At 38.9% G+C, this 21,325-nt stretch overlaps 1 protein-coding gene across 6 annotated transcripts in view; it reads left to right on the forward strand.

The window, feature by feature from the left end:
- Positions 1-21,325, forward strand: part of AGPS (alkylglycerone phosphate synthase) — a 136,035-nt gene that overhangs the window by 76,582 nt on the left and 38,128 nt on the right. For 5 of the 6 annotated variants that reach the window (XM_078847975.1, XM_073305978.2, XM_073305979.2 and 2 more), the window contains 3 exons: positions 3,733-3,809; positions 15,071-15,183; positions 20,277-20,324. In XM_078847975.1, the coding sequence (XP_078704101.1) occupies positions 3,733-3,809; positions 15,071-15,183; positions 20,277-20,324 (238 nt within the window). The remainder of the gene's footprint in view (positions 1-3,732; positions 3,810-15,070; positions 15,184-20,276; positions 20,325-21,325) is intronic. The other variant, XM_073305967.2, reaches the window with a different exon arrangement.

The raw sequence follows: 21,325 nt of genomic DNA on the forward strand, positions 1-21,325 counted from the left end.
TCCATCCTGTAGTGTTTCTCAGCAAGAAGCTGTCTGAGAGAGAAAGCAACTGGTCAGTCACTGAAAAAGAATGTTACGCCATTGTCTATGCTCTGGAAAAGCTACGCCCATATGTTTGGGGACGGCGTTTCCACCTGCAAACCAACCATGCTGCGCTACAGTGGCTTCATACCGCCACGGGAAATAACAAAAAACTTCTTCGGTGGAGTTTAGCTCTCCAAGATTTTGATTTCGACATCCAACACATCTTGGGAAGTTCTAACAAAGTGGCTGATGCACTCTCCCGTGAAAGTTTCCCAGAATCAACTGGTTAAAATCGTCCTTGAGATGTGGAAAATATTGTTAGTCTTTATATACTTGGTAGTATATTAAGAGGTGCATTTACTCTGTTTTCTCCTAGAGCTCCAGGAAGAAATCACAGCCAGCGTTTCACCCTATCTGTGATTTGGGGGGCGTGTCATAAATATAAAGGGAAGGGTAAACACCTTTAAAATCCCTCCTGGCCAGAAGAAAAACCCTTTCACCTGTAAGGGGTTAAGAAGCTAGGATAAACTTGCTGGCACCTGACCAAAATGACCAATGAGGAGACAAGATACTTTTCAAAGCTGGAGGTGGGAAAAGCAAAGGTTCTCTCGATCTGTGTGATGCTTTTGCCGGGAACAGAAAAGGAATGGAGTCTTAGAACTTAGTAAGTAATCTAGCTAGATATGCGTTTGATTCTGTTTTGTTTAAAAGGTTGATAAAATAAGTTGTGCTGAATGGAATGTATATTCCTGTTTTTGTGTCTTTTTGTAACTTAAGGTTTTGCCTAAAGGGATTCTCTGTTTTGAATCTGATTACCCTGTAAGGTATTTACCATCCTGATTTTACGGAGGTGATTTTTTTACTTTTTCTTCAATTAAAATTCTTCTTTTAAGAACCTGATTGCTTTTTCATTGTTCTTAAGATCCAAGGGTTTGGGTCTGTGTTCACCTATGCAAATTGGTGAGGATTTTTATCAAGCCTTCCCCAGGAAAGGGGGTGTAGGGCTTGGGGGGATTTTGGGGGGGAAAGACGTTTCCAAGTGGGCGCTTTCCTTGTTGTTTTTGTTAGACACTTGGTGGTGGCAGCAATAAAGTCCCAGGGCAAAAGGTAAAATAGTTTGTACCTTGGGGAAGTTTTAACTTAAGCTGGTAAAAATAAGCTTAGGGGGTTTTTCATGCAGGTCCCCACATCTGTACCCTAGAGTTCAGAGTGGGGAAGGAACCTTGACAATGGGCATTGGTATGCAAATCTACTCTAGAAAGCTATTTCCAGTTAAAGTAAAAGCATATGCATTCCTTATGGAGTTGTGTATGCATTGTGTAGTGAGGAAATGAAAATGAGTGAATGCATTGTGATTTGCGTGCTAGACTTCAGTGTTTAATAGTCTTCAGTTACTGTCTTTTTTTGTAGCTAACCCATATTTTTACCTTTTCAAAATGGAAGTTCTGTAATGTATTATGACAGTTTCTGAACACAATACAGAAAATTAAACGGTTATAGAATAAACCAGCCCCTTTGCGTACTAGGGTATCTTGCAGAGAGCACATTACATTTGGTACTGTTTGTTTATGGATGTGAATCAATGCAATGTGATTGACATATGAAGACTTAGTTTAGATGCTGACTACCTGAGATTTTTCATTGAAGTGATAGCATGACAGTTAGCTTGAGACCTATCATGAAGGTATCAATCTCCCGATTTAAATAGGAGGATGCTGATGGCAACATGCTTTCAGTGAGGGACTTAAGTCCTGGAAGTCACTTATCCTTGAGTCCAACAAACTCAGGGTGTGTGGAACTTTAGGGTATGTAGCAAGGTCTGCCGGTCCCTCCCAGGTTTTTGAGGAAGAGTGCTTTGAGGGGTAAATGAAGTGGGGGAGTAGTAATGACTAGTCCAGGGGTGGGCAAACTTTTTGGCCCGAGGGCCACATCAGGGTTGCGAAGAATCACCTCCCCAAACAGCCTGGCTTCCGCCCCCCTCCCATTTCCCTCCCCCTCCCAGGACCCCACCCCATCTAACTGCTCCCTGTCCACCCCCGGGACCCTCTGCCTCTTATTCAACCTTTCCACCCTGTTACCATGCTGCTCAGAGCAGCAGGAGCTCACAGCCCCACCAGAGCCAGTCACGCCACCCACGCTGCCCGGCAGGAGTGGCTGGCCAGAGTGCTGGCAGCGCAGCAGCGTTGCTGCGGGGGATGGGGGACAGTGGGGAAGGGGCCGGGGGGTAGTCTCCCCGACCAGGCGCTCAGGGGCCAGGAAGGTCCCACGGGCAGAATGTGGCCCACGGTCCATAGTTTGCCCACCTATGGACTAGTCCCAATAACAGGAATGGGGGGGAGGGGAAATACATAGTTCTTAAGGACTTAGATCTTTGATATCTTCTGTATTCTATTATAGTGAATGTGTACCTATAGCAAAGGACAGATGCATTTTTAAAATTTGAAATTGCAAGTTTAGATTTAAAATTTACTAACATAGTTGAAATGATTTGAAAACTGGTCTTCCACTCAGGCTTAGACCTGAGTTTAGGGTTGTTTCACTTATTCTTATCAACTTCAAGTACTTTTAAACAGCTCTCTCCATTGTTTTAAGTGTTTGTGAGATAGTTAATGGCTGCTGGAAAAACATAAACCCTGAACCTATTTCTTAAGCATGCAAAACATCTTCCAGTTTCTTTTAAAGGTTGTGGTTGAGTAAATTATTGTCCTTTATTGCCTTAACTGATGCAGCCTTTTTGTGTTTGTCAATTTTCCATGCACATTTGTCATTTATCAAATGTATATAGAGGTGTACTTTTTGCAACTTGTTCTTATCTTACTATGCGAAGGAGAGTTGTTCTTTTTAGTGAAGAGGAAAGAAGGCTAATGAATTACTGAAGTTCATGCTTTATTCAGGAGAAAATACTTTGAAGTATTTTACAAGGAAGTATTTGGAAATATCATGTAATAGTGCATAACTTTTTTATGAATTGGGCTCACAGCATGTAAGCCAGATGTAAGGCTATTAAAATGAAGCAGTTGTGGGAATTCAGACATTGCTAGTAACTGAAAACAATGGAAAGCACAGTAAAAGGCTTTCATCTCAATTCAACCCAGTCCTGAGGCATAGATGTTAATTTAACAGACTCCAAGATGCCATTTATGTATTCTGGTAATTTTAATTCTGTGTATGTGATTAAGGAAGCAATTACTAGTTTTATGTAGAGAAATCTGCACAAGTGATATAACCAAGAAGGGGAAAAACTCTATACACTTTACTTCATTTTTGGATATCTGTTTCAATGGTTTGGCATAACTTAAAAAAGAAATAAAACCAGCAACGACTAATTTCTGTTCCATTAAAAAATGGAGTGTGGTTTAAACTTTCTGTGTGCCATATACTTGTGATGACCTGAACGAAGATTAATCAGAATTACATGTCTGAATGAAGATATGGTATTGGGATAAATTTAACACGCTATTCGCCACATATTCCTTTTGAATAACAATTAATGAAAAACATTTCTCTAAAATCTCATAAAGGAGATTTCTTCATTATTAAATTTTAGGTTACAAAAACTAAAATGTTCAAAGTCCTTTCTCAGAGCTTTACCTATAAATTCCCTTATCAGAGTTCATTACATGATGAAATAAGATCAGAATTCTGAAAATCTTGCTGCTATTATTGACTTGTTAACTTATTGTTTCCTCTTTTTCCCATCCCCCAAAGGGCATGCTCTTAAACCACAGGTTGCTTCAATTTTTACATCATTTTTGGATGGGCTGAAAAAATTCTACATCACAAAGGTATTTAATATTTAATGTAATGCTATTTAGCAGTTTAAGGATTCAGAAAGTTTCTAGTACATTGTCTCATGATTTGAGGTGCTCTCGAAATGTAACAAGTGTAACAGTGCAGAAATTTCACATAATGGTTCAAGGATCTCAAGGAAATGGTGTGGAGATAGCTTGTTTTGCTATCAGGATTCCCATTCTGAATGCTACACTGCAGCAAATTAAATTGACTTTTTCTGTGCAATAATATTCATTTTAAAGTATAAAAACTAAATACTTGCACTACTTTATGTTCAGTTTTGCACAAACATTAACTAGTCCTCATAACTCCCATATGAAATAGGTGTTGTCTTTCTACTACTCACAGTGTAATATGGGATAAGATGCATAGATTCGTGGTTTCCAAGGCCAGAAGGGACCATTGTGATCATCTAGTCTTACCTACTTTATTACATAGTCCATAGAACTTCCCCCAAAATAATTCCCAGAGCATATCTTTTAGAAAAACATCCAGGCTTGATTTAGAAATGGTCAGTGATGGGGAATCCACCATGACCCTTTTATTAGTTGTCACAACGGTTAATCATAGAAATGTAGGACTAGAAGGAACCTCAATAGGCCATCTAGTCCAGTCCCCTGCACTGAGGCAGAACTAAGTATGACAGGTCTTTTGTCTACCGTATTCTTTAAAACTTCCAGTGATGAAGATTCCACAGCCTCCCTAGGCAATTTTCCAGTGCTTAACTACTCTTACAGTTAGGGAGTTTTTCCTAATGCCTAACCTAAATATCCCTTGCTGCAATTTAAGCCCTTTAATTCTTATCCTGTCCTCAGTAGTTTAGATCAATTTATCATGCCCCCCTTTTTATACCAACCTTTCAGGAACTTGAAGATTATCACCATGTCCCCACTCAGTCTTCTCTTCTCTTTGGAATAAACAGCCCAATTTTTTTCAATCTTTCCTTGTAGGCCGTGTTTTCTCTAGACCATAATAATTTTTGTTGCTCTCCTCTGGACTTTCTCCAGTTTGTCCACATTGTTCGTGAAGTGTGATGTCCAGAACTAGACACAATACTCCAGTTGGTGTCAAGTATCGGGGGTAGCCGTGTTAGTCTGTATCCACAAAAACATCAAGGAGTCTGATGGCACCTTAAAGACTAACAGATTTATTTGGGCATAAGCTTTCATGGGTAAAACACCAATTCTTCAAATGAAGTTTAGATGCAGACTCCAGTTGAGGCCTTATCAATGCTGAGTAGTGCTTCTCATGTCTTGCTCACAACACTCCTGCTAATTCATCCCAGAATGATGTTTGCTTTATTTGCAACAGTATTACATTGTTGACTCAAATTTAGTTTGTGATCTACGATAAAACTCCTATCCTTTTCTGTGCTACTCCTTCGTTGGCAGTCATTTCTCATTTTCTATTTGTGCAATTGATTATTCCTTCTTAAGTGTAGTACTTTACATTTTGTCCTTATTGAATTTCATCCTATTTATTTCAGACCGTGTCTCCAATTTGTCAAGATCATTTTGAATTCTAATCCTGGTCTCCAAAGCATTTGCAACCCCTCCCAGCTTTGTATTGTCCACAAACTTTAAGTGTATTTTCTATACCATTATCCAAATCATTTATGAAGATAGTGAATAGAACCGGACCTAGGACACAACCCTGTGGCACCCTACATGGTTTGCCCTTCTAGCTTGATTTTGAACCATTGATAACTACTGAGTATACTTTTCCAACCAGTTGTGCACGCACCTTATAATAGGTTCATGTAGGCTATATTTCTTCTTCGAGTGCTATTATGTGTCCATTTTACGTTAAGTGTGCACGAGCTGCTTGCAGTCACCAGAAATTTTTCTCCCAGTAACATCCATTGGGTTGGCCCCAGCACCACCACCCCGGTGCCACACACTGGCACAAGGGGTCCAGCAAAACCCCCACCCTCTGTTCCTTCTTACTACCTGTGACGGTCGCTGGAACTGCTCCTCTTGCTGTGGCGAACTCTTCTTAGTGGTCTTGGTTTACTTTCTTTCACCCCGGTTCTTTATTTCTCATTTGAACTGTTGTCAATTTGATGTACATTTGTTAGTTGGCATGTTTCACTTTATCAGTCTTCATCCACTCCTGGTGTCGGGGAATGCCTCGGTCTCTGGGTTTCAAGCGTAACCTGCACTCCAGTTGTCTGATGTGCTGGGAGAGACTCATATCTGGGATCTCTGCCAGATCTGCTGGGACTTGAAGTCCCATACTAAGAAAGACCAGGAGGCCAGGTTGAAATCTTTTCTGATGGAGGCAGTGCTTGACCCGTGTCAGAGCCAGGCTGGTCAGACTCAGCACTGAGTACCTTGTCGTTGGTGCGGGGTGCTCCTCCTGCTCTGAGAGTCTCTCAGACCTGTTCCCCTTCACTGGTGTCAAGGAAAAAACCATAAGAAGCTGCTGGATGAGAGGGGGCGTTCCCCAACTCTAAAGAAAACCAAGCACTGGGAGCACAGCAGAGTGCGACCTAAGTCTGGCCACTCTTCTGCCCTCGTTCCGACGGCAATACCATCGGACTCCATCCAGTGTGCAGGCTCTGAGTCCGGTCCCAGACCAACCTACAGCACCGGAAGGACAGTGTGGCACCAGCAGGATCATGGTAGCGTCTACCCCAGAGGCATTTGTTGCGACCATTAACTTGCTGGCGCTTTCGGTACCGCAGCTGCCGGGAATACAAGAGTTGGTGGTGTCTGTGCTGGTGAGCAGAAAGGGAACATGTTCCAAATTCCCATGCGGTATCGAGGCCCCTTGAAGGGATTTAGACAGCTGACAACTGCCCCCATCTGCCTCAGTTCCTGGTTGGCCCAGACAGATATTTGGAGGTAGCCAAACAGAACTTTTTGATGGGATGCCCAAAAGCATTATAGCAATTCCCATGCCACTGGTTTCTGTCCCTCCTTTGTCTTTGGACCGCCTATCTCACTTCAGCTCGGCCTGGTCTCTTATCACCACCAGACCACTGGTTGCTGAAGGCTGTGAAAAGGGGTTATACGCTCCAGTTAATTTCCACACCTCCCTTCCCCATCCTTCTTCAGAAAGCCTTCTCACAAGCAACTTCTCGGCCAGCAGGTGCAAGCTCTTCTCCTAGCCGTGGAGGAGGTTCCTTGGGATTTAAGAGAGAAGGGGGTTTACTACTGATATTTCCTAATTCCAAAGGCCAATAGGGGTCTCTGACTCATTTTAGACCCGTGCCTTCTCAACGGCTATCTCAAAAACCTGAAGTTACTCCCATTGGCCGGGAATGGCGAACTGCGGCCACTGGGAGCTGCGGGGGGCTGTGCCTGAAGATGGTCAATGTAAACAAAATGTCTCGCAGCCCACCAGTGGATAACCCTGATGGGCCATGTGCCAAAGGTTGCCAATCTCTGCTCTAGGTGCTTCCAAATTGATTGTTTGCTTCATGATCTTTCCAGGTACCAATATTAAGCTGACTAGACTATAATTCCTTGGTTGTCCTTATTCCCATTTTATAGATAGGTACTGTATTTGCCCTTTTCCAGTCCATGGGGACCGTTCTTGTTCTCCACAAGTTTGCAAAGATAATGGCTCTGAGATCTCTTCTGCCAGTTCTTTAAGTGTTTTACGATTTATTTCATTAGGCCCTGCTGACTTGAAGACATCTAGATTGTCTAAGTAATTCTTAACTTATTCTTTTTGTATATTAGCCTCAGCTTCTATCCCATTACATTGATGTTCACTATGTTAGTTGTCCAGTCACTGCTAACTTTTTTGGTGAAAACTGAAACAAAAAAGGCATTTAGCACTTCAGCCATTGCTGCGTGTTTTGTTATTGTTTTCCCCTCAGTGAGTAATTACTCTCACTGTTAAAAATGTATGCTTTATTTCCTGTCTGAATTAGTCTAGCTTCAACTTTCAGGCCTTTGATCATGCTGTACCTTTTCCTGATAGATTGAAGAGCTTGTTATTAAATATTTGTTCTCTATGGGTAATTGTAGGTTGTAATCAAGTCACCCTTTAATCTTCCCTTTGTTAACCTCAATAGATAGACTCCAGGAGCTCAATCATTATAGGGCATATTTTCTAATCCTTTAGCCATTCTCATGGCTTTGGTCTGAACCCCCTCCAATTAATCAACATCCTTCTTGAACTGTGGACACCAGTACTGGACACAGTGTTCCAGCAACAGTCACGCCAGTGCCAAATACAGAGGTAAAATAACCTCTGTATTTCTACTCAAGATTCCCCTGTTCATGCATCCAAGAGTCACATGAGTCCTTTTGACCACATTGTCACCTTGGGAGCTCATGTTCAGCAGATTATTCAGGGAAGCAGTGACTGCAACAGATGTGGGAGCTGTGATGGATAGAGTCCCTCATTCTGTAAGTGTGACATAACGTTCTTCGTTCCTAGTGGTATATGTTTATATTTAGCCATATTAAAACACACATTGTTTGCTTGCACCCAGCTTACAAAGTGATCGAGATTGCTCTGTATCAATGACCTGTCCTCTTCATTTACCAATTTCTCAATTTTTTGTGTCATTTGCAAACTTATCAGTGATTTTGTTTTCTTCCAAGTCATGAATAAAAATGTTAATGTAGGACCAAAAACCGAATTATGTGGGACCTCACTAGAAACGCACTTGTTCGATGATGATTCACTGTTTACAATTATCTTTTGAGACCTATCAGTCATCTTTTAATCCATTTTATATGTGCCATGTTAATTTTATATCTTTCTAGTTTTTTCATCAAAATGACAGGTTTCAGAGTACCAAGTCATATGTTTTACGGAAGTCTATTACATCAACATTGTTACCTTTTATCAGCCAAACTTGTAATCTCAAAAAAAAAAAAAAAAAAAGATACCAAGCTAGACAGGATCTGTTTTCCATAAACCCGTGTGATTGGCATTAATTCTATTACCCCCTTTTATTCTTGATTAATTGAGTCATGTATCAGCTGCTCCATTATCTTATCTGGAATCTATGTCCGAGTGAGAGGCCTATAATTAGCCAGGTCGTCCCGTTTACCATTTTTAATACTGGCACAATATAAGCTTTTTTTCAGTCTTCTGGGACTTACCCAGTGTTGCAAGACTTAATGAAAATCAACATTAACAGTCCAGCAAGATCCTTTGCCAGCTCTTTTAAAACTCTTGGATGCAAGTTATCCAGACATACTGATTTTAAAATGCCTAACTTTTGGTAATTCCAGAGATACCAGTGGAATGGAAAGAATGTTATCATATAAGACTACATCTGTTTTTTCCCAAAAACAGAACAGAAATGTTTATTGAACTCTTATGCTTCTGCATTATTGAGAAATCTACCATTTCCATCCACTAATGGACCAATACCGTTAAGACTATATTTGCTTTTAATATACTTAAGACAAATTGGTTGAAACTGTAGTAAAGAACAGAATTATCAGACACCTAGATGAACACAATATGTTGGGGAAGAGTCAGCATGGTTTTGTAAAGGGAAATCATGCCTCACCAATCTGTTATGTGAGAGTCTGAACAAGCATGTGGACAAGGATGACTTAGTCAATGTAATTGATTTTCTGAAAGCCTTTGACATGGTCTCTCACCAAAGGCCCTTAAGAAAAGTCAGGAGTCTGAAGTAGGGCTCTACCATATTCACGACCATGAAAAATGCATCATGGACCTTGAAATCTGATCTCCCACCGTGAAATCTGGTCTTTTGTGTGCTTTTACCCTATACTATACAGATTTTACAGGGGAGACTAGTGTTTCTCAAATTGGGGATCTTGACCCAAAGGGAGTTGCGGGGGGGGGGCAAGGTTATTTTAGGGGGGTTATGGTATTGACACCTTTATTTCTGCTTTGATTTCAGAGCCAGGTAGCTGGAGAGTGGCGGCTGTTGGCTGGACGCCCAGCTCTGAAGGCAGCACCCCTCCAGCAGCAGCGCAGAAGTAAGGGTAGCAATCCCATACCATGCCCTCCTTACTTTTGCACTGTGCTGGTGGCAGCTCTGCCTTCAGAGCTGGGCTCTTGGCCAGCAGCTGCTGCTGTCCAGCTGCGCTGCTCTCCAGTTGCCCAGCTCTGAAGGCAGGGCCACCGCGAGCAGCAGCGCACAAGGGTAGCAGTACCGCAACACCCCGCCCCCCCCCCCCCACACACACACACACAACAACCTTGCAAATCCTTCACAACTTCTTTTTGAGTCAGGACCCCTACAATTACCACACCGTGAAATTTCAGATTTAAATAGCTGAAATAATGTAATTTTATTATTTTTAAATCCTATGACTGTGAAATTGACCAAAATGGACCGTGAATTTGGTAGGGCCCTAGTCATAAGTAGGAATGTCCTCTCGTGGATCAGGAACTGGTTAAAAGATGGGAAACAAAGGGTAGGAAAAAATAGTCAGTTTTCAGAATGGAGAGAGGTAAATAGCAGGATCCTGCTAGGGTCTGTACTGGGACCTGTTCTCCAACATATTCATAAATGATCTGGAAAAAAGAGTGAACACTGAAATGGCAAAATTGGCAGACAATATAAAATTACTCAGGATGATTAAGACCAAAGCTGACTGCAAAGAGTTAAAAAGGGAACTTACAAAACAGAGGGATTTGGCAACAAAATGGCAGATGAAATTCTATAGCAATAAATGCAACATCATGCGTGTTGGAAAACATAATCCCAACTATATATACAAACTGATGGGATCTAAACTGGCTGTTACCACTTGAGAAAGATCTTGGGTAGTTCTCTGAAAACAGCTGTTCAATGTGCAGCAGTGAAAAAAAGCTAACAATGTTAGGAACCATTAGGAAAGGGATAGATACTGACAGAAAATATAACGCCACTATATAAATCCGTGATATGCCACACCTTGAATACTTCATGCAGTTCAATTGCCCCAACTCAAAAAAATATATATTCAAATTGGAAAAGGTACAGAGAAGCGCAACAAAAATGATTTAAGGGTGCAGAACAGTTCCATAAAAGGAGAGATTAAAGAGACTGGGACTGTTCAGTTTATAAAAGAGACAGATATGATAGACATCTATAAAATCATGAATGGTGTGGAGAGAGTCAATAATGAAATGCCGTTTACCCATTCCCATAATACAAGAACAAAGGTCACAAAATGAAGTTAATAGGCAGCAGATTTAAAACAAAAGTACTACTTCATTCTCCCAGTCAACTTTTGGAACTCTTTGCCAGGGAATGTTGAGAAGGCCAAAAATATAACTGGGTTCAAAAAAGGATTAGATAAATTCGTGGAGGATAGTTCCATCAATGGCTATTAGCTAGAATGGTCAGGGATGCAACCCCATGCTTTGGGTGTCTCTAAACCTCTGACTGCCAGAAGCTGGGGTTGGATGATGGGGGATGGATCACTCAATAATTGCCCTGTTTTGTTCATTCCCTCTGAAGCATCTGGCATTGGCCACTGTCAGAAGACAGGATACTGGGCTAGATGGACCATTAGTCTGTCCCAGTATGGCTGTTTATGTTCTGAAAATGCCTTCTTATTGTGTCTCTCTCCCCTCCCACCCCTGGCACTTTTTAACAATGATCATTTAGAATTATAATCCTATCCTCCAAAACACTTGCAACCCCTCCCAGATTGCTATCGTCTGCAAACTTTATAAGTGTACTCTGTATGCCATTATCTAAATCATTGATGAAGATATTGAAAAGAACCGGACCCAGAACTGATCCTTGCGGGACTCCATTCGTTTTGCCCTTCCAGCATGACTGTGAACCACTAATAACTACTCTCTGGGAATGGTTTTCCAACCAGTTATGCACCCACCTTATAGGAGCTCCATCTAGGTTGCCTTTCCCTAGTTTATGAGAAGGTCGTGCGCGACAGTATCAAAAGCTTTAGTAAAGTCAAGATATACCACGTCTACCACTTCCCCCTCTATCCACAAGGCCTGTTACTCTGTCAAAGAAAGCTATCAGGTTGGTTTGACATGATTTGTTCTTGACAAATCCATGCTGACTTACTTACAAATTGATTGCATAATTATTTTCTCCATTATCTTTCCAGGTATAAAAGTTAAGATGGCTAGTCTATAATTCCCTGGATTGTCCTTATTTCCCTTTTTGTAGATTGGCACTATATTTGCCCTTTTCCAGTCTTCTGGAATCTCTCCCATCTTCTATGACTTTTCAAACATAATTGTTAATGGCTCAGATATCTCCTCAATCAGCTCCTTGAGTATTCTAGGGTACATTTAATCAGGCCCTGGTGATTTGAATACATCTAACTTTTCTAAGTAATTTTTAATTTGTTTCCCTATTTTAGCCTCTGATCCTACCTCATTTTCACTGGCGTTCACTATGTTAGACATCCAGTCACCGCTAACCTTCTTGGTGAAAACCGAAACAAAGAAGTAATTAAGCACCTCTGCCATTTCCACATTTTTTGTTATTGTTTACCTCCCCCACCCCCAAGCCGCCATGAGTAACGGGCCTACCCTTTCTTTAGTCTTCCTCTTCCTTCTAATGTATTTGTAGAATGTTTTCTTGTTACTCTTTTATGTCTCTTGATCTCATTTTGTGCCTTGGCTTTTCTAATTTTGTCCCTACATACTTGTGTTGTTTATATTCATCCTTTGTAATTTGACCTAGTTTCCACTTTTTGTGGGACTTTTGTTTGTTTGTTTCCGATCATTGACGATCTCCTGGGTAAGCCAGGGTGGTCTCTTGCCCTACTTCCTATCTTTCCTACGCAGTGGGATATGCCGGTAATAATGTCTCTTTGAAAAATTGCCAACAGTCTTCAATTCCTTTCCCCCTTAGACTTGCTTCCCATGGGATCTTACCTACCAGCTCCCTGAGTTTGCTAAAGTCTGCCTTCTTGAAATCCATTGTCTTTATTTCGCTATTCTCCCTCCTACTGTTCCTTAAAATCATGAACTCTACCATTTCATGATCACTTTCACCCAAAAAGTTGGTGTCTTCCACTTTCAAAATCTCAGCTAGTTCCTCCCTATTTGTTAAAATCAAATCTAGAACAGCCTGTCCCCAGTAGCTTTCTCCACCTTTTGAAATAAAAAATTGTCTCCAATATATTCTAAGAACTTGTTGGATTTGTTGTGCTTTGCTATGTTATTTTCTCAACAGATGTCTAGGTAGTTGAAGTCCCCCATTACTACCAAGTCTTGTGCTTTGGATGATTTTGTTAGTTGCTTTAAAAAAGCCTCATCCACCTCTTCCTCCTGGTTAGGTGGTCTGTAGTAGACCCCCTTCCATGACATCACCTTTGTTTTTTGCCCTTTTAGCCTTACCCAGAGACCTTGAACAAGGCTGTCTCTTATTTCCATCTGAACTTCAGTCCAAGTGTATACATTTTTTTATATATATGACACCACCGCCTCCTTTTTTCCCTCTTGTCCTTTGTGAGAAAGCTATACCCTTCTATAGCAATATTCCAGTCATGCATATTATCCCACCGAGTCTCTGTGATGCCAAGTATGTCATAGTTGTGTTTTGTTTACTACCATTTCGAGTTCTTCTTGCTTATTCTCCATACTTCTTGCATTAGTATACATCTATCACAAATGTCTATCTTAGTTTCCCATCTATGTAACTGGAATAATAACTTGCATCATAGCTATGTTGTGAAAATAAATTCATGTTTGTGACACATTCAGATGCTACAGTGAGCACCATAGAAATTTCCATAAGGAAATTAGTAATCTTGTATCCAAATAAGGGTTTGATCAGTGTGAAGTATATAAGGCCTAGGAGCTTGAACGATCAGCATAAAGCAAAATATTGAATAGCTGCTTATTCAGTGAACTTGTTTATTCCATGCAGTAAACGAGGCAGTGTGCTGTGGAAAAAATAGTAATGATCACGTAGTTAGTGTATCCTAATGCATGCACTTGAGAGCTTAATTAAGACTTCACAGGTAACTTTAGTTCTGGCATTTGCAAACTTTTGGATGCCTTTCTTTACCGCCTAGGTAACATGTTGGTTTGTATGTAATAATGTATATTTTTATGTATCTCTTATATGCATACCTAAGCTAAAGTCCATTATTAATTTGATTGTTTTTATCAGTTCTGCCCTGACAGTAAAGTTATTCTCTTTTCATGTACCTCTTTTTGTTCCCGTTTTGTTTCTGTTTGTGTGCTTAGCTCTCTCTTTTCCTTATACAACACACTTCTTAGTCGATACCCATTTCTTTGACCCTTTCCACTTGGACAATAGGAAGGGCCTTCTGCAACCTCCTCCTACTTTATATTCTTCCCCACTCCTTTCCTAAAATTCTCTACTTGGTGAAAGCTTTCTGGAGTCAGTGAATACGCTTTCAGTGACTATTAAAGAGCAATATGCAAGCCTGTCCCTCTCTTGGAATATCTTCATTGATCTTTGACCCTGCACCTACCAAAGCTCCAAACTCTCATTCTTGGAACAAGAGACTAAATGCACTTCCAGTCCAAGATAATATCAAACCCCTTGATGAAGTTTCTTCCCCTTCTGCTTTTGCACTTGTGGTATACTCCTCCCCTACTTTTTAAATTCTTCTTCCTTGTTTATTTTCCTCCTTTCCTTATAGTGCACTCCCCGGTCCAGGATTGCATGAATGATAATGCTTCTGGCAACAGTGCTTGACCAGCATAGTGACTCATGCTTCTGGTTGCTTTTCTTTATCATTTTTGTAGAGTAATATTAAGTAGGAACAGAAGGGTTCACATGTTTCCTTCTAACAGCTTGGAGAATCAAGACTCCAAACAGATAGGTTCATCTTTCCTCTCTGCCCTTCTATTCAAAGTGCCTTTAACAGTGCAGAAGCTTTCCCTCTGCAAGTCCAGTAGAATGAAACTGTCTGGGATCACGTCACTGCCACCTCCCAGTGGTGTTGAGGTGAAAGCAGTAACATTAAGGGCATAATTTTCATATGGAAGAATTTCTAAGAGGAACATTAAATTCCCTTGTTCCTGTGCTGTGTAAAACACCTCCACTTAGTAATTTGTCATATAACATTTCAAATGTCTGTATTCTTCTTCAGTTGTTCAGTATAGTGCACAAAAATTTCTATGAATGATGTCAAGAGTGCTTGAAAATAGACTAGGAAATATCTGAAACATTCTGTGCAACTTGTTTTCTTTAGTTACTGTTCTATTCCTATCCCACAAGAATACTTGCTAACCCAAAGTGACTTTGAGTACATTGTACCTATGTGTAGTTGAAGGAAAAGGAAAAAGTAGATTTACTTAAGCCTGGATTCTGCCATGTGGACTATAACATGATACAGATATTTTCTTTTCACAGTTTAAAGGATTTGATCCCAACGAACTGTGTGTAGCTACATTACTCTTTGAGGGTGACAGAGAGAAGGTTCTTCAGCATGAAAAGCAAGTTTATGATATTGCTGCCAAATTTAGGTATGATTTTCAAGGCATTTTATTTCTGATATGGAGTGTCTGTTAAATTTCCCAATTAAAATTAGGCTACTGCATTTTTAAGACAAAAACAAAATGGAAATTTTATGTGTTTTATGTCCTTAAACCATTTTATAAAGTTAAAATGAAAATCTGTAGAATTAAATATATAATGTTCCCTTTACAGTTAAAAGCCATTTAATTTTCTGATTAACATTTTAATTTGAGAAACTGCAGGTTAGATATACAGTTTACTACAGTATCTGACTAAATATAGAATCTGAAATGTTGTTAAAGCTTTCTTTCATGCTAGTCATAGTGTTCAGACTTGTAGACCTGGAAACTGGCTGCTATTTTGTGACACTAGAGTAGCGTCCTTCCTAAAGCACAGAGGAGGGAGACAAAATTATAAGGTTAATATTTGGAAATAATGACTAGAGCATATAAAAAAAGGAAGCTTGTTTTAAGGGGAAATTGTGTTTAATCAAAGGAATTTGATGAATTAGCTGCATCCCACCCCTTGTCACTGATTGTGTTGTGCTGTTACAAAGGGACAGAAAACATTTCACTTCAGTAACAGGCTGAGTAATGATAGGGTGGTTTCTGTCCATCTGGCTTGATTGATTACAAGACTGATTGATGAAAATCATGGTGAAGATCTCATTTGTCAGAACTGCATTTTTATTTCCTTTTTAAACAAACTCTTTGCTATTATTTACTCTCCTTACTAACACTTTTAATTCTAATTCTCAGTTTCACTTTTCATATGTTTTGAATTAAGCAGTCAGTGCTGTACTTTATAAATTCATATTAAGTTTTTCTGTGCTTCTAGACCATCTTTTTGAACTCGCACTGTAAACCAAATTTTCCATAGGTGGTTCGGAAAAGCATGTTTAACAAACAATATGGTATCCTTTGGTCACTCTTGAATATATAAAATTCCCGTGATTTTTTTTTTAAGTGCACTTTATTAGCTTTTTTTCTATTACATATAAAAATACACAAGAACATAAGGTGGCAAAGACAAGCACTCAGACGTTAACAAACGCCAGAATTAAAGCTGCTAGTGCAACCATAAATCATCCCCCTGTGTGTATATATAATAACTCTTTAATAACATGATCACATACGACTTTTTCCACAGGATCCCTGTTTCATTCACTGCATTGAAAACAGGGTGTTATAAATGGAAAGTATTAGGCAATCTTACCTATAGGTGGAGCTACCCGTTCTGCATATAGTAATAAAAGTGAGGCTTAATTTTGATCAGTTTAAGCTTCTAGCTCCATTTTTATTTGTAAATTACTTTCATTTTTATCCCTCTTCATTGGGGGGTTTCTTTTCTAGACCAGAGTCCTCAGGTCTCATGCCACTAAAACAATTATGATGCCCTTTGTTGCAGCCATAAGATTCAAGCCAACGAAAAATAAGACACCTCTTTCAGCACTGTTCCTCTATTGGTGGGTTTGTGTTGCTGCTGAGCAATACAAGTCTCCCCATCTCTTGCCTTCTCAGTGGCCCCAATGTCTTTGCTCACTCATGCCCAAAGCACCTTTGCGACTTAATAGTCTACTATTAGAGCCATTCCAGTTTTGCTCACCTGGTGAATACAAGAGTATGTAAATCCAACCTATATCTCTTAGTTATGAATTCAAGGAGCCACTATTAAGATATCTGTGGAATGGTGTAATTTCATATATTTGAACACATCTGTATTCTGCTGAGATGTCCTGCACATACTACTTATTTTCTCAGAACTTTGTGGAAGAGCTAAGATGGAATTCTCATAATTTTGGATCATATCACATTGCATAAAAACATATATGTGCTGAAATATTTGTTTAAATAATACTCCTTAGAAGTTTACTTTCATTTTTAAAATGGAAATAGAACTGTGGAGAGAGAGTGAGTTAATTAGTTCAGAATTAGGAAATATTTAGATAATTAAAAAAAAAAAAAAAACATTAAGACCAGTGGTTAATCAGTCCAGGTCTTTTCAGTTATTTTTCCATAGTAGTAATTTGATGGTAGAAATTATTTGTAAAAAGACTTAAAAAAAACCAACCAAACAAAAAAAAAACACTAAGGCTCTCAATTAATCACAGTTAACTCATGCGATTAACTTAAAAAAATTAATTGCGATTAATAGCACTGTTAAACAATAGAATACCAATTGAAATTTATTAAATATTTTTGGTTTTTCTAAATATTCAAATATAGATTTCTGTTACAACACAGAATACAAAGTGTACAGTGCTCACTTTATATTTTATGACAAATATTTGCACTGTAAAAATGACAAAAGAAATAGTATTTTTCAGTTCATCCCATACAAGTAATGTTGTGCAATCTCTTTATCATGAAAGTGTAACTTACAAATGTAGATCTTTTTTGTTACATAACTGCACTCAAAAACAAAACAGTGTAAAACTTTAGAGCCTACAAGTCCACTAAGTGCTGCTACTTGTGCAGCCAATAACTAAGACAAACAAGTTTGTTTACATTTATGGGAAATACTGCTGCCTGCTTCTTATTTACAGTGTCACCTGAAAATGAGAAAAGGCGTTCGCATGGTATTTTTGTGGCTGGCATTGCAAGGTATTTACAAGCTAGATATGCTAAACATTCATATGCCCCTTCATGCTTTGGTCAGCATTCCAGATGACATGCTGCACATCTACCAATGTGATATATGCCATCGTGCCAGCAATGCCCCTGTACAATGCCATGTATATTGGCCAAACCGGACAGTCTCTACGCAAAAGAATAAATGGACACAAATCTGATCTCAGGAATCATAACATTCAAAAACCGGTAGGACAACACTTCAACCTCTCTGGTCACTGAGTAACAGACTTAAAGGTGGCAATTTTGCAACAGAAAAGCTTCAGAAACAGACTCCAGTTTAATAAGATAATCCCACCTTGATTATCATACACACTGTAAGGAGAGTGATCACTTTAGATAAGCTATTACCAACAGGAGAGTAGGTTTGTGTGGGGGGTGGGAGAAAACCTGGATTTGTGCTGGAAATGGCCCAACTTGATTATCATACACATTGTAAGGAGAGTGATCACTTTAGATAAGCTATTACCAGCAGGAGAGTGGGGTGGGGGGAGGTATTTTTTCATGCTTTGTGTGTATAAAAAGATCTTCTACACTTTCCACAGTATGCATCCGATGAAGTGAGCTGTAGCTCACAAAAGCTTATGCTCAAATAAATTGGTTAGTCTCTAAGGTGCCACAAGTACTCCTTTTCTTTTCACATTTGTACAGTTGACATAATCCATTGCACTTGTTTACTTTGACTCTGAAACCGTAAGTTAAAAGAAAAGGAGTACTTGTGGCACTTTAGAGACTAACCAATTTATTTGAGCATAAGCTTTCGTGAGCTACAGCTCATTTCATCAGATGCATTCACGAAAGCTTGTGCTCAAATAAATTTGTTAGTCTCTAAGGTGCCACAAGTACTCCTGTTCTTTTTGCGGATACTGACTAACACGGCTGCTACTCTGAAACCTGTTAACAAAATGTGTTAGTTTAAATTTGTGACTGAACTCCTTGGGGAGAATTGTATGTCTCCTTTTCTGTTTTACCCGCATTCTGCCATATATTTCATGTTATAGCAGTCTTGGATGATGACCCTGCACATGTTTGTTTTAAGAATACTTTCACAGAAAATTTGAAGGTAAAACGCAAAGAAGATACCATACAAGATTTCTAAAAGTAGCTACAGCACTCACACAAGCTTTAAGAAACTGAAGCACCATCCAAAATCTAAGAGGGATGAGGTGTGGAGCATGCTTTCAGAAGTGTTAAAAGAGCAACACTCAGATGCAGAAACTACAGAACCTGAACCATCAAAAAAGAAAATCAACCTTCTGCTGATGGCATCTGACTCAAATGATGAAAATGAACATGCGTCGGTCTGTTCTGCTTTGGATCATTATCAAGCAGAACCCATCGTCAGCATGGATGAATGTCCTTTGGAATGGTGGTTGAAGCATGAAGGGACATATGAATTTTTAGCACATCTGGCACATAAATATCTTGCAACACCAGCTACAATAGTGCCATGTGAATGCCTCTTCTCACTTTCAGGTGACATTGTAAACAAGAAGCAGGCAGCATTATCTCCTGCAAATTGTAAACAAACTTGTTTGTCCGAGTGATTGGCTGAAGTAGGACTGAGTGGACTTGTAAGCTCTAAAGTTTTACATTGTTTTATTTTTGAATGCAGTTTTTTTGGTACATAATTCTATTTTTAAAAGCTCAACTTTCATGAGACAAGTACTGTAGTGCAACCTTTTTATTAGGTGAATTGAAAAATACTATTTCTTTATATTTTTTATTACAAATATTTGCACTGTAAAAAGCAAAAGTGAGCACTGTACACTTTGTATTGTTGTAATTTAAATCAATATATTTGAAAATGTAGAAAATACCCAAAAATATTTAAATAAATGATATTCTATTTAACAGTGCGATTAATCGTGATTAATTTTTTTAATCACTTGACAGCCCTTGAACAAACATGATCTGATTCAAGAATGTTATAATAATTTGTTAAACACAAACAGTATTCGGTGTTATCCAAAACACACACAGATATGGTCTTTCTCCGAGAGGAAATCTTCAGTCTAAAACTAGAACCTGAGAAACCTCAAATGTTGCCAGGTTTTATTCTGACTCTCAGGTTTAATATGTCAAAAGGTTCCCATAAACCTGTTGCTGAATCTTTGTTTTCTCGGTATCAGGGAGAAGTTTTCCTGAAACTAGCAATCAGTGTTGTTTTGTTACGCTAGCAACCTTAAGCTATTTAGCTACAAAAGCACCAAGATTCAGCAGTTTTGTAATGGTCAAACCCAGTAATTTTTAGCCAATCAGAATTTGAGGTTTTTTGGTTCATACAAAACTGAAACTAGGGAGTTATGCAATCTGAACTAAATCTAATAGAAAGATTGATCATGAAAAACTGATTGATCTAGCAGAGCTGAATGAAGTATTATGTAAAAAAAACCCGTAGAACTATGACCACTTAAAATTTCAATATTAACATAGATGAGATCAGTTAAATCTTGTCCATTTTTGTCTAGGAAAAAACAACCAGGAATTAAGTCCCATTCACATCTAAGGAAGCAAAAGTACGTAGCATCAAGGACATTGCAGTGATGGTAATGAGTCAGGTTTTGTTGTAAATGCAGTTTGATTCAAGCACCTGATTCAAGCATCTTTTTACATTCAGGGCTTAAAATTTAAATCTCATTTTCGCTTCATAGTCTGTTCAGCTATGGGCTAATCAAGTCATTAATCACTTGAAGAAATATTGATGTTAAGCTACTAACATTTGTTTTGATCATATTTGATCACTGAGACTCACATTCCTAGCTTTTTACTAAATCTCCAAGTGAACAACAACAAATAGGCAGAGATCTTTATTTTAACTGATGCTGTTTAGAGAGATTGTTTGCTTTTCACATTACTTCACACTGATGAGCTTTTTACTACATGACTGCAGAAAGTATATAATGAAGTATAAATCTTGCTTATGGAAAATAACTTAAAATTAACAGAAAAGCAAAGTTCACCTGTCCAAAACTCTTACCTTATATTCCTGATTGTATGGAATGCTTTTTGTGTATTGAGAGAAGAGCAAGGCGAGTGTTCAGGAGGACACTATCCCATTGACTGTAGGGGAGAGGCAAAGCCAAATTTAGTAGTTTAATCAAACATATGGAGAGTAGGCTAAAGTTTTACAAGCTGTTCTGAGATTTTCCGGCTGCATTCCTTTAGTTTTGAGGAAAATGTTCTTTGAACTCTCCATTTTCAATGTGAATTATTTTAGAAACACCAGTGATTGATTTAGAGGATTTTTTTTATCTAGGAACTGTGTGGAATCTACTAAGAAAAGCTTAACTTCATTTAATTTTTACCTCTTCTTATGGCAATCCTCTTAACTTTGGAACTATGGTCAACCTTTTATATTCTCTTGACACATGTGGAGTCTATTAAAGAACAATATAGATAAGTAGAAGTTTTTTTTTTAAATGGAGTCATGAAGATTTAAGCGGTTTCATCTCCAGCTCAGTGTTATGACTTGTTTCATTCTACGTTTTCTTGTTCAGTTCTTAAAGCTGGTGGTTGT

This window comes from Lepidochelys kempii, chromosome 11, assembly GCF_965140285.1.
Source record: "Lepidochelys kempii isolate rLepKem1 chromosome 11, rLepKem1.hap1, whole genome shotgun sequence".
Lineage (NCBI taxonomy): Eukaryota > Metazoa > Chordata > Testudines > Cheloniidae > Lepidochelys > Lepidochelys kempii.